Below are 12,533 nucleotides of genomic sequence, written 5' to 3' on the forward strand. Positions count from 1 at the left end.
TTCCCACGCAATTCCCCGTATTATTAACATATTCGTATGTTACATTTGTTAAAATTAGTGAACCTATATTGATACAACGAAAGTTTGTTCATTTTTCCTTAGTTTTTACCTGATGTCGCATGTCTGGTCTAGGTCCCGTCCAAGATACATTCTATTTCGTTCTCATGTCTCCTCAGGCTCCTCCTTGGCTAAGACTGTTTCTCACGCTCTCCTTGGCTTTGATGGCCTTGACAGTTGCAGGGAGGCTCGTCAAATCTTTAGTTGGCTTCCCCACTACTGGGATGTGGTGTTCTTAGACTGGGGATATGAGTGTTGGGGCGGAACATACTCTACACAGGCAGAGTGCTGTCATGACATATGAAGGATACATACTAGCAACGTGATTTCTGACTGTTGCTGACCGTCACCACCTGGATGAGGCAGTGTTCCTCCGATTTTGCCACAGAAAGTTACTTGCCCTCACTCACCCATTCATTCATGGTTTTGAGGACTGCCCCTGTGTTGGGTTATGGACTAGACCCTGGGGATTAGAGGAAAAAAACAAAACAAAACAAAACAAGACATCCATGATTCCTGCCTTCACTGATCATGCATTCTAATGGTGGAAGGAATTAAAAAAAAAAAAAAAAACAATTATCTCCATTTTACAGATGAGCAAACAGGCTCAGAGGGAGAGATTTGTCCGAGGGTATAGTAGGCGGTGAGCAGAGCTCAGCTCTCACTCCAAAGCCAAAGTCCTCTAACCACAACACCCACTCTAAAAATCAGCCCAGAGGTCAACCAACCTGCTCATCCTTTCTCGTCCTGACCTGTGTTAAGTGCCTCAGGAAAATGACAGCCCAGGGGGCACCACCCCCCACAGCCCAGGGGTTGGAGCCTGTCCACATCTCTTAAACTCAATGAGAAAAATCTCTCAGTAACCGGGTTCTGCATTTGAGCTGCCCATCCCCCAGGCTCCCAACACATTACCTAGTGTTGTTAGAAGGAGACACGTACAAACAGGAAGGTTGGATTCTTTTCATATTTAATACTTAAGTGCTGAAAATGATACAAATTCTTTTTCTTTCTTATTGAAAAGAAATAGGTAACTTTGTAAAAGTCAGAAAATGCCAGTGTCCCTTTGATCCCATCCTGGGTTTTTCTGCTGTCAGCTGGATCCAGCATAAACAGTGAAGGATGCATTTCTGAACTCCAGATATTGGAAAGTAGAAGACACGATTGCATATATAATAATGAACAGCACAATCTAAAGGGTTTTATCTCACTCTGAACACAGCTGTTTCCTCCTGACCCGGGGCCAATATTAAGAGAAAGTCAACATATTTACAAACGAGACTTAATAACGCTCACAAGAATAGAGTTTGCCCACAAATAGGGAAACTACACATTGTTTTGTTTCAAAAGGTTATAAATGCGGTGCCTGAAAAATCCAGCAGGTAAGCAGCAGGACTAAGAGAGTCTGTTTTGGGAACGGTCTGCTAGCAAATAAGCAAACTTCTGTCCAGGAAGCCTTTTTGTCGGGGGGGGCGGGGGTGGGCTGTGGTGGGGGCGTGGGTAATGGAAGGGACGGCGCTATTTACATCCCATTCTGCACTTCTCCCTTTCGCCGCCCTTAGTACCGTCTGTTCATCTTCTTGAACTTCTCATAGTGATAGTCGTCGGTGGCCTTCTCATTAGCAGGCCGTTTGCGGTTAGGAGGGGATCCTGCAAAGGAAAAGAGGAAAAGCCATTGGCCATGCTGGAAACTGCCGAGAGGTTCTGCTTAGGCTGGGACCATGCCGGTCTCATTCCCCACAGGAGCCCCAGGTGCTACCACCGCGAACAGGAACACAGTAGGGCCTCAGTGAATACTTGTTACTGAGTGAATGAAAATAAACGGAGGTTGGAGTCAGGTGACCGTATGGTGGCCTATGCTGACACAGCAACAGACGAGGTGACCAGTCGGAGGGTGTTTTCCACTGCAGTGAGAATGTGACTGTGCGCGAAGCCCAGTGCCCGATACTTTGAGATACAACGTCTTTTCCCCGCTCACCGCAGTTCTAACAGGGGCCTGTTGCCATCACTGTCCAGAGAGCTTAGGTGACTTCCTCACTGCTGCTCGGGAAGGGAAGGGACGTTGAGATTGGAACCCGAGTCTGGTGACTCCAAAGTCCTTGCTTACCACGTGTGAATGACACGAAGCTCTGGGAATTGAAGACTATGCAACTGGGACGTTACAGAAAATAACTTCTCAAGAGGGAGGGAAGGGAGAACAGTCTGGATTTTTCAGAAGCCTCAGCAACTTCTGCATGTTACCAGGATCATCCCGTTGTTGATAAAAAAGGAGACACCCAGGGCGCCTGGGTGGCTCAGTGGGTTAAAGCCTCTGACTTCAGCTCAGGTCATGATCTCAGGGTCCTGGGATCCAGCCCCGCATCGGGCTCTCTGCTCGGCAGCGAGCCTGCTTCCCTTCCTCTCTCCCTCTGCCTGCCTGTCTGCCTACTTGTGATGTCTATCTGATAAATAAAATCTTTAAAAAAAAAAAAAAAAAAAAAAGGAGACACTCCCCCGGTGCTGGCGAGCATGAGGGAAAGGGGCGCAGGTGGACGCTGGCAGCGGGGGAACAAATTGCCGCACGCCTAGAGGAGCGTTTGGCGACTTCGTGGCATGGAGCGAAGGACATGATATAGGCAAAACAGCCTTTAAATCGGGAAAAATGAGAAACAACCTAAGTGTCCAACCAGAGGGAACCGCAGTAAATCCACACAATAGAACAGGAGGTGGCCACTGAACTATGTATTTACTGTCACGAAGAGACACGCAGGGCACACTACCGTGTAAAACACTGTGAGAGCCTATTAAATATGTATCCGCTATACGTTTCTATATACGTATTTTTTTTTTTAAGTCTGGAAGGTTATCCATAAAAATGTCAACAGCGCTCATCTTTGGGTGATGTTGTGAGTAACGTTCAATGTATTTTCATTATTGAAATATCAATAATTTTTGATAACTGAAATTTCGAAGTCTCTATTCTAATTTGATCGCCCAGTGAATCTTCAGAGTGACCCCAAATGGTTGGTTTTATGATGGTCCCCATTGACAGGTGAGTAAATGGAGGCTTGGAAAAGGGAAGGCAATGGCCACGGTCCGGAGCATGGAGTCGAACCTGGCTGCCTTGGCCCCAAAGCCCACGTTCCACCCATGCAGAGGCCACCCTGCCTCCACGGGCCCTGATGTCTGCTCCAGGCAGCCCTGCGGCCCCTGCTGTACTCACGCTCAGGCTCTGGCTTCTCCGTGTCACCCACTCTCAAGGGTCGGGCTTTGGGCTCTTCTTTGTTTCTCCGTATGGGGGCATTGAGCTCCTCGTGATAAACTGGATCAAAAAGAGCCCAGGGGACACTTCAGACAAAATACGAGAGCCAGGGAACCTCCCCAGTGGGGCAGGGCTACTTCCCCAGAAAAGCTTACATCGGTTGTGCTGCACGTAATTCACGGCCATGTTTGTGGGCACAAAAGATGTCTCGCTGTCTTTCTTCTTGTTCTGCTGCTCTGCCAGCAGACGGGCCTTGGCATCCTCCGTGGAAATGATGTTTTTTATTTTAGCACTGTGGGGAGAAAGGGCCGTGCCATGTATTAGACCTTCTCACGCCTGGTCCTCAGACAGAATTCACGGTCAAGATCACAAGATCCGCTCTTGGAGCCCAGTGCTCTCTAGCTGACCTACTCCTCTCCTACACACGTGTTCTCACAGCTGTCGGAGATGCAGGACGTACTGTCTTCTTCTGATCAAGAGGAAACTGAGCCTCAGAGAAGAAAAAAGAATTGTCTAGGGCTCAGAGCTAGTAAGGCCGGAAAAGAGGTGAGAACCCAGAAGTCTCCCCACTTCCTACTACACCCAAAGAGGATTCTGACCATCGCGTTTCTTCCACGACAATCCCGTGTTGGAACAGATGTTTTGCAAAAAATAAAAAGGAGGATCATGGGGAGGGTCAACCTTTAACACTGCTCCTGCTAGAATAAAAGAGAGGAAGATAAGGGTCTGATTAGAACAGCTAAAGGACTGTGAACAGAGATCAAATAAAAATAAACACCTGTATACAAATATCGAGTCATTATGTTGTGTACCTGAAACCAATATAATGTTACATGTTAATTATATCTCAATAAACAAAACATCTCACTTTTGCGTTCAGGAGACTTTCCCTTAAGTCTAACAACACTGACCAAATCCTTCAGAGACGCTGTGGGCACAAGTATCTCAGCCCGCCAGAGAGAAAATACAGTTATGGTTGGTGGCTTTCCAAGGAGACAGGCAAGTAACAGTCCCCTTCACTGGAAACCAGAGCGCTCTTTGGGGGGCCGGGGCAGGAGAGGGACCAGACCAGGGGTCTGAAACATACTCGATGCCAAGGTCCACCTCAGGGATGCCACTGAGCATCTGGTTGGAAAGCATCTCTTCGGTCTTCTTTGCTGAGGAAACGCGGATGTTTTCTGGAAGTTCGTAAAGACAGTCCTCTGCATTCTTCGGCTTGACTTTCTGTTCCTCGTGTTCCACAATCCCCTTCCTCTTCTTCAGCTCTGTCTCAATGTACTTCATCCTGAAATGAGAAAGTCACAGACCTCAGGGAGAGGCAGGAGACTCACAAAACTTGTCTTGAAAATTAGTCGTTCCTGGGGCGCCTGGGTGGCTTAGTCGGTTAAGCATCTGCCTTCAGCTCAAGTCATGATCTCAGGGTCCTGGGATCAAGCCCTGCATCGGGCTCCCCGCTGCCTTTGGATAATTCTAGAAATGTCATCTAAAACTAAACATCTTACACTCTAGTTGCAGCCAACTCTGAATTGCTGATACCCAGACTGATACCTACATGTCAGCATCCTCGTCCCTTCGGTTGGTTTCTGCAGAAAACGATGTTCCCAGGTGGAGGTCTTCCTCCTCACTGATCCTAAGGGGAGAAGCAAGGAAGCAGAGCCTTAAAGTTACAACTCGGTGAGGCTGCGATCGATATTACACAAATCAAACACATACAGACAGTACGTCCCGTTTATGGTTGGGAAAAAATATATCTGTGATATGTAAATAGAAGAAACAGAAGCAAACAAACTTGTCCTCTAGAGATTTCTCTGGGGAAGGAGTAGATACTTTTATTTCTTGCTTTTCTATTATTTTTATAATTCCATTTTTGTGTTTCTTAAGAAAGAAAAACATTTAAAAAAAAAAGAAAGAAAGAAAAACAAAACTTCCACATAGGTTTGAAACACACTAAACAATTCACCTTTATGAAAGGAGAATATCCACGGCACACTAAACTAACTTTTCAAGCGTTTTTGCTTTTGGGGCGCTTGGGTGGCTCAGTCGGTTGGACATCTCTTTTTTTCTTTTTTTTTTTAAGATTTATTTGGGGGGGGTGCAAAGGGAGAGGCAGACTCCCCGCTGAGCAGGGAGCCTGATGTGGGACTGGATCCCATGACCCTGGGATTATTGCCCGAGCTGAAGGCAGCCTCTTCACTGATGCAGCTACCCAGGCACCGTGAGCATCTGACTCTTGATTCCAGCTCAGGTCATGATCTCAGGGTCGTGGGTTCCAGCCCCACACTGGGCTCCGCTTGAGATCCGCTTGAGATCCTCTCTCTCCCTCTCCCTCCACCCTTCCCCCAGCACGTGCGTGGGCGTACACTTTCTCTCTCAAATAAAGAAATAAAATTTAAAAAAAAAAAAAGAGTTTTGCTTTCACTTGGTTTTAAGCTACCTACTTTTTATAAAGCACGAAGGATACTTCAGGATGTCCCACTAAAGCTGCTGTTACAGGCCGCCACTATCTGGGGTCACACAGACCCAGGCAGGGGCTACAGGTCAGTGTGTGTCTCAGTGAGGTCTACACTTACTTATCTTTGCCTCTTTCCTTCAGTTTCTTCATGTCCACCATACCGCCTGTCTTCATCTGAAAGGGATCATCCTGCAGAAAGTCGGATGAGCAGAAAACACAGCTGAGAGGAAGCATCTATATTATTGGGAATGGACTTTTTTTTTGTTTTAACACAGTCACCCTCTGGAGAGCAGTGACAGCTCCCCATTACCCAGGGAGGCCCCCACAACTCACCACTAGGGTGGTCTCTTCTTGTACCTTTTCTCCCACCAGCAGGGCCACAGCACTGAGCAAAAACAAAAAGGAAGAGTGACAGAGAGGAAGAGTGAGTGAGTGAGAGATAGAGAGAGAAATTGCATAATTGAGATATGAGGAAATACACTTAGAAAGTTTGTATGTTGCAACATTAAAGCAAAGGCAAGATCTGAGGAGTGGGCACCAAAGACAATTGGAAAAGCCTACAAGCATAAAACAGAGTTCAGCAAGCACTTTAGATGCTGGGTGTGTGTGTGTGGGGGGTGCAGTGAAGTTGTACATTCTCCTTCAAGGCCATTGACATTATCTGGGCTTGGCAATCTCATTAAGATTTTGCCTTTGGGGAACACGAAGCTGAAGACAAATGTAGAAAAAAGTACCTATCGCACTCTTATTTGCTGAACGTTTACAAATGACCCACTGTCCCCTACAAATGACCCCTAAGTAGGGGATTAGTTGACAAACTATGGCACATGTACCGGCTGGGCTAATATGCAGCCACTAAAAAGGATTTTGAAAAATTAAACCACAAAGTTAATGCCTGAAATGTGAAAATGAGTTGAAAAACAGCATAGAAGAAAAGTACTCACAACCTTTACAAGAAAGAGAAAGAAAACAGATCAGCCAGAACATTAAGTGTTAACACTGGTTACCTGTGGATGGGAGAATTATGGGTGCTGCTTATGTTCTTGATTACACTTTTCTAAATTTTCCAAACTCTTTTTTTTTTTTAAGATTTTATTTATTTATTTGTCAGAGAGAGGGAAAGAGAGCGAAGGAGCACAGGCAGGCAGAGTGGCAGGCAGAGGCAGAGGGAGAAGCAGGCTCCCTGCTGAGCAAGGAGCCCGATGCGGCCCTCGATCCCAGGACGCTGGGATCATGACCTGAGCCGAAGGCAACCGCTCAACCAACTGAGCCACCCAGGCGTCCCTAAATTTTCCAAACTCTTAACAACCAACGGGCATTTCACAATCGGGGGCAATAAAAATAGCAGTTAATAACTCGTTTCTGCTCTTCTGGGGTAAAACTCAAGACCACACAGCTCAGGCCATTTCCTGGTTAAACGTCTTTAAACAACGGTGGAATAAATAAATAAAATAAAATAAAGAGGGGTGGACTCCTTTGAGGGCAGTGGAAGGTGTACAGAGTGTTAAGAGAAGGAGCTATGCCTGAGAGAGTTGTGATGGCGACCGAGGCGGGGGCGTGTCTCTGTCATCTCCACCTCCTCCTCCTCCCGGTCCCCCGGCGCGATACCCACCTCACCCCGTTGGGCCTCTTCCTCAAGTTCTGCACTTCGCGGGTCTCTTCTAGTTTTAATCTGAAAAAAGGCAACGCACAGACTGAGAGACCCTCCACGGAACTCAGACTCAAAGGCAGCTTCTACTGGCACCCCTGCCCAGACGCTAAGCCGCCAGCACAATGGTCCGGAAGGCGACCCTGCGCTTAGACCCACTGGGTGTCAGATCCACCGTGCATCGTGGGGACACCTCTCCCAACTGCGCGGCCTTGAGGCGGCGGCGTCATCCCCTAGGAGCCTCGGTTTTTGTCTGCAGAGAGGGACAACAATCTCGGCTCACAAAGAGGAGGCTGGGCGGTGATAAGTCCCACAGCCGGCTCTCTCTTCCTGCCCCTTGGACGTCCCACCCCAAACGCACCGAACCTCCTCTGAGTCCTGCTCATCTTCCTCCGACTCTGAGTCTGCCCGGCGCCGGCGGAAACTCTTGCCGGTGACCGGCATGGTCGCGCCGGCCCCGCTGTCCCGCCGCCGAGCCCCTGTACCGTGGCCGGGGTTGCTTCCGGCGCGTAGCAGTGAGGTCAGAGCGCACCCCGCCCGGCCCCGCCCCCAGCTCGCCTGGCCCCGCCCCTGGCGTGCACAGCCCGCCTGGCCCCGCCCTCATCCGTGGCGTCTCCCTCTCCTGATTGGGCTGCCGGAGGGGAGGAGGCGGGGCGCGGCCAGCGGGCCCCACGGCCCTGCGCTGTGCAGCTGTGAGTGCGCTTGACTGACAAGCGGTGGCGGCGCGGTTGCGACGGCAGGTGAGTTCCGGGCCGCCGCCGGCTGCTTCGGGGGGCCGGGCCTCTCCGAGCAGGGGCTACCCCAGCCTGGCTCCCGGCCGGCTGGGGCCTGGCTCTGCCAGGTGCGCAGAACGCCGCTGCCAGGTGAGCGGAGCCCGGGACCCCCGGCCGCCGCCGCCCTCTCCCCTCCTCCGGCCGGCGCCCAGGGGTGTCCTCTGGGGCCCTGATGCCCCACTTGGAGCCCTGGGGGGGCTCGCTGCTTCTCCGGAACAGGGACCGCCATCTCTTTTATTTCTGCGGGGCCTGACCCAGCGTTGAAAGCACGAGTGTGGCGTCTCGGGGCGCTGACTTATTCCCCCAGGGTCTGGGCCCTGACGTGCATTTTTTTCTTTAGGGATAAAAGATGACCACTTCTTAGCAATGGTGAATTAACGTGCTGGCGCCGGCTGCCCCGCTAATGATGGCCTCCAGCCACTTCGTCCCCGCGTCCGATGTTTTGAACCGTCTCCGGAGGGTTTGAGGGGAGAGGGCCCCTCCTCGTGTGCTTGCCGGCCGCCTCCCCGGACCTTCGGGGGCCTTGTTTTCGTCCTTTGTCACGAGGACTGTCGCTCTGCCTTCCGCCCTTTCCACCCCGAGGATGCTGTGAGGATTAAGTTTATTTGAAAACAAACAGGCAGCAACGAACACTTAGGAAAGAACTAAATGTATCAATGATGGTTTACAGGACTTTTAGGAACCTCTTAACATAGTTTTCCTTTTCTCTGTATAGGCGGGTCCTTTTCTTTGAAAGCACAGCCTCTCATTAAGCGCTACTATGTGGCAGGCACTGGGCTAAGCATTATCTCCTTGAACTCCCACCGCAAGCCTATGAAGTAGATCGAGTTATCGTTCATTCTGCAAATGAGGAGACTTTGGTTCACAGAGGCCATAGGCGCCTAGGGCTAAACAGCTGGAAGGTGGGGCAGGGGTCTTGGCAGGCCCACCTCTGCTACAGGTTGTGCAGGATACCTAGCACAGGAGAAGCTCAGTAAACGTTTGCTGCAGCTGCGGGTATTACAGCTCGTTGGCTTGGGGGAGGGGCTGACAGAGACGGTGTTGATTTCCTCTTCTGGAAGACCAAGACGCAGGGCAGCACTTTCTGGAATACCTTCCTTTTCTCTGGAACAGTCCCTCCTGAGATTGTTGTTCTCTCCCTTGGACGGAGACAAATGAACTCAGGACTTCTTGGAACAGCTTTTTGGCTTTGGTCAAAAGCCATATATTCACATCTCCAAGTCTTGCCTTCTGCAGTCTGGTTCAGCCAACCCCAGACGCACCTGGGAATCCCTGGACACCCTGTCCCTGACGGCTGAAGGGGAGGCTCCCCGGAAATTGCTGCAGGAACCCAAGGGGTCCGTGTCTGCAGACGTCACCCTTCCAGAGGTGACTCTGATTTTGCCCACCCAGCAACCCTCCCACTAAGAGGTACTGGACAGCACCAGGGAGAGGGCCAAAAGGCCAAGGACATTTCTGGACCCTTCCTCTCCTCTGCCATCCCAGGGAAGAGCCTCTGGTACAAATGAGCTAGGGACCAGAGTGCCCAGTGCTGTCACCCCTTGGGTTGTGGCTGGTCTCACTGAGACCTGTTTAGCAAAAGCAGTGTTGGAAAAGTAGCAGCTGTGAATAGGGGCTGCAGACTCTCCAAGTCTCACTGGGCCTTTTTTGGGGGGTGGGGGTGGGTTAGATGAAACGGCTTCTCAGAGGGAGCCGCCGGGAAATGTGGGTTCTCTTCAATTCAGAGATGTGTCGTGCTGTAGTTTGAAGAGTTTGGTTGTTTAAGGAAGTGTATGCATTTGGCTTGAATTTGGGTTGGTTATCGAGCTCCTTCATGGAGCCTGGCTTGTTTCAGGGTTCAGTGAACGTTAATGTCTAAGTAGACTTGGGACGCAGCAGAGCAATTGCAGTTTGCAGCCTGGCTTAGTAAGTGTTCTCTAAAAGTTTGTTGGACTAATTTACTTACTCAGACATTCACTGAGCTTTTACTATATGGAGCAGGCACTGTTCTAGGCGCTTGAAGTATGCCAGGAAGCAAAAGAGATGAAAGATCCTTGCTCTCTTCTTTCTTTTTTTTTTTTTAAGATTTTATTTATTTATTTATTTGAGAGAATGAGAGCGTGAATGGCGGGTTTGGGGGGAGCAGAGGGAGAGGGACAAGCAGACTCCACGCTGAGCGTGGGGCTCGATCCCACCACCCTGAGGTCATAACCTGAGCTGAAATCCAGAGTCGCTCGCTCAAGGAACTGAGCCACCCGGGTGCCCCTGTTTCAGGTTCTAATAACATTAAGTTTGTAAAGTATATTAGAAGGTGATGAATGGTATGGAAATAGAGCGAAGCAAGAGAATCATGAATGGGAGGGGGGATTGAGTTGCAAACTTAAATTGGTGTATTCTCATTTGGGGTTAGGTCGGTAACATTATAAAGCAGTGGACAGAGTTATAGGTCCTGACCCTCAGTTCAAGCCCCCATTCTGCCACCTTACCTGCTGACTCTGGGCAGGAGCCATCCCTTCTCGGAGTCTCTTTCCCCACCGGGTCCCTGTTCTGTCATCTACTGACCATGTGACCTTTGGTGTGAACCTGTCTGGCCCTCTCCTGCTTTGCGGTTTTAGGGGTCTTAGTCTGAGTTTCTGCTTATACTTACGCACTCCAGGGTTTGTGGCTTCTCAGTGACTGGGGCCAGTCACTGCTTGCAGCCTGCTGATGCCCAATGACCGCCAGCCTGGGGTGGCCCCAAACCCCTGCCCTCTCCAGTTAACTGACTCTTCCAGAGCCTGCAACAAATTGCAGTGCCAGGCTTCAGGGGTGTTATCGTAGACTTCAGGAGTTTAAGCTGAGCAGAAAAATGCTCTGAAGCATGACTCAGAAGTGGCTCTTGTGAAGCAGGCCAGAGGGAGCTGCCCTCCGACTGTGGGTGTTTGGCTTGGAGGAGTAGAGACGATCCCCACTCCAGGCTGGCTGGGGCTGCTGGGAAGACTGTGGCGCTGACAGTTCAGAGCACTTTCTGGGTGGGCAGTCCCAAGGTCAAATTCTGGATCAGGGGCTCAGTAGCTGTGTGACCTCTAGCCAGTTACTCTACCTCTCTGAGTCTCAGCCTCTCCTCCTTTAGTGATGGAAGTGGAGATGGGTTTAGCTCCCAGTTGTTGCCGGCCCTCCAGGAGGTTGGTAAGGATTCAGTGAGGTCGGTTAGAACTGGAGATGTGGGAGAGCGGAGGTGTGGGGCAAGCAAGACGTGTCAAGGCAGGAGGAAGCTGAGGGTTCTGCTTGGGAGTCAGGAGGTTGTTGGGTTCTTGGGGAATTAAGACGGGGTTGACGGGCGGGATGTATTTGGGCTTTAGGGGAAATGGAGTTGCTCGGAAGTAGGTGGAGAGAAGAGGGCAGGAGGAAGGGCCAGGGATCGTGCTCTGAGGACCAGAGGATTATGGAGGGGGTGTGGGATGGCTGGTGTAATAAGGATCACAGCAGGTCTCTGTGTTGGCGGGGGCTTGGCAGCATCCCGTCTCCCATCCTAAGGAACTGGCCCCCTAGCTGGGAGGAGTAGGTGGCCAGAACTGCCAGGAAAATGATGAGTAATGGGCATCCTAGGCCTGGTCTGAGCAGCTGATGCCAGGCCCAGAGGGGCTGCCTGCCTGGGAGCACTTTCCCCCCTTCCTTGCTGCAGGTCCCAGTGCCTGCCCTCCTGCGGGCTGAACCCTCTCGGAAGCCTCGCCGGGGCCTGCAGTGGGTAGGCTCTGGGCCAGACCTGCCAGGGCCTCCCTCCCCCAGCTTTCTCTGCCCCAGGAGAGGAGGCTGGCCTGGCCAGTCGGGAGGGGGAGATGACTTGCTGACTCCCAGCGGCACAGCTGCTCCCAGAGGGCCTGTTCCCGGGAGCCAGCTCCCTCGGCAGCATAGGTTTCTTGCCCTTTCAGTCTTTATTAAGTGCCTGCTGTGTGCACTCCAACTATTTGCACAGAGGCAAGGGTGGGAAGCGCTGTGAAGGCAGATGCAGCCTGGCTCCTTCCTCACTGTGTCGCCTCCTCGCTGTATGGTCTGGGCAAATGGCTTCCTGTGTCTGGACCTCTGTTCTTCCTCCCTAAGATGAGAAACAGCTTTCCTGACGTGAAGAGTGTAGGAGAAGCCCTGGGCATGTCACCTGGTCAGAGTCGGCGCTGTCCTGGGCCCAGGAGCCCCGGCTGAGAAGCTGATGGAGGGCACCCTTGGGCGTATGACTCACATTCCTGCCCGTCTCAGTCCCCTGATCTATAAAACATGACCAGTAACACAAATTATAGCCCAGAACGTTTCTGAGTGTCCTTGCTTTGCCCGGAAATGCAGACTCTGAGCCACCGTGGAAGTCCATGTGATCAAAATGCTAAATCCTCCTTATGCATTGTCTCCCTGCAC

The 12,533-nt window shown here is 50.9% G+C and overlaps 2 protein-coding genes across 4 annotated transcripts in view; one reads left to right on the top strand and one right to left on the bottom strand.

Moving 5' to 3' along the window:
- Nucleotides 1–1,007: 1,007 nt before the first annotated feature.
- LOC308352893 (splicing factor C9orf78) lies at nucleotides 1,008–7,898 on the bottom strand. Its single transcript, XM_080819381.1, has 9 exons — nucleotides 7,757–7,898; nucleotides 7,360–7,419; nucleotides 6,081–6,132; nucleotides 5,866–5,936; nucleotides 4,848–4,925; nucleotides 4,383–4,580; nucleotides 3,451–3,587; nucleotides 3,257–3,355; nucleotides 1,008–1,704 (listed from the first exon to the last, which is right to left on the bottom strand). Exons 1-9 carry the CDS (start codon nucleotides 7,837–7,839, stop codon nucleotides 1,613–1,615), a joined length of 870 nt encoding a protein of 289 aa, XP_080675507.1. The 5' UTR covers nucleotides 7,840–7,898; the 3' UTR covers nucleotides 1,008–1,612.
- Nucleotides 7,899–8,089: 191 nt separating this feature from the next.
- Nucleotides 8,090–12,533, top strand: part of USP20 (ubiquitin specific peptidase 20) — a 42,810-nt gene continuing 38,366 nt past the window's right edge. For 2 of the 3 annotated variants that reach the window (XM_080819210.1, XM_080819209.1), the window contains exon 1: nucleotides 8,111–8,135. The gene's annotated coding sequence lies outside the window, so the exon portion shown is untranslated. Of the gene's footprint in view, nucleotides 8,136–12,533 lie in introns of all 3 variants that reach the window. The other variant, XM_080819207.1, reaches the window with a different exon arrangement.

Source organism: Martes martes (genome assembly GCF_963455335.1).
Source record: "Martes martes genome assembly, chromosome: 12".
Lineage (NCBI taxonomy): Eukaryota > Metazoa > Chordata > Mammalia > Carnivora > Mustelidae > Martes > Martes martes.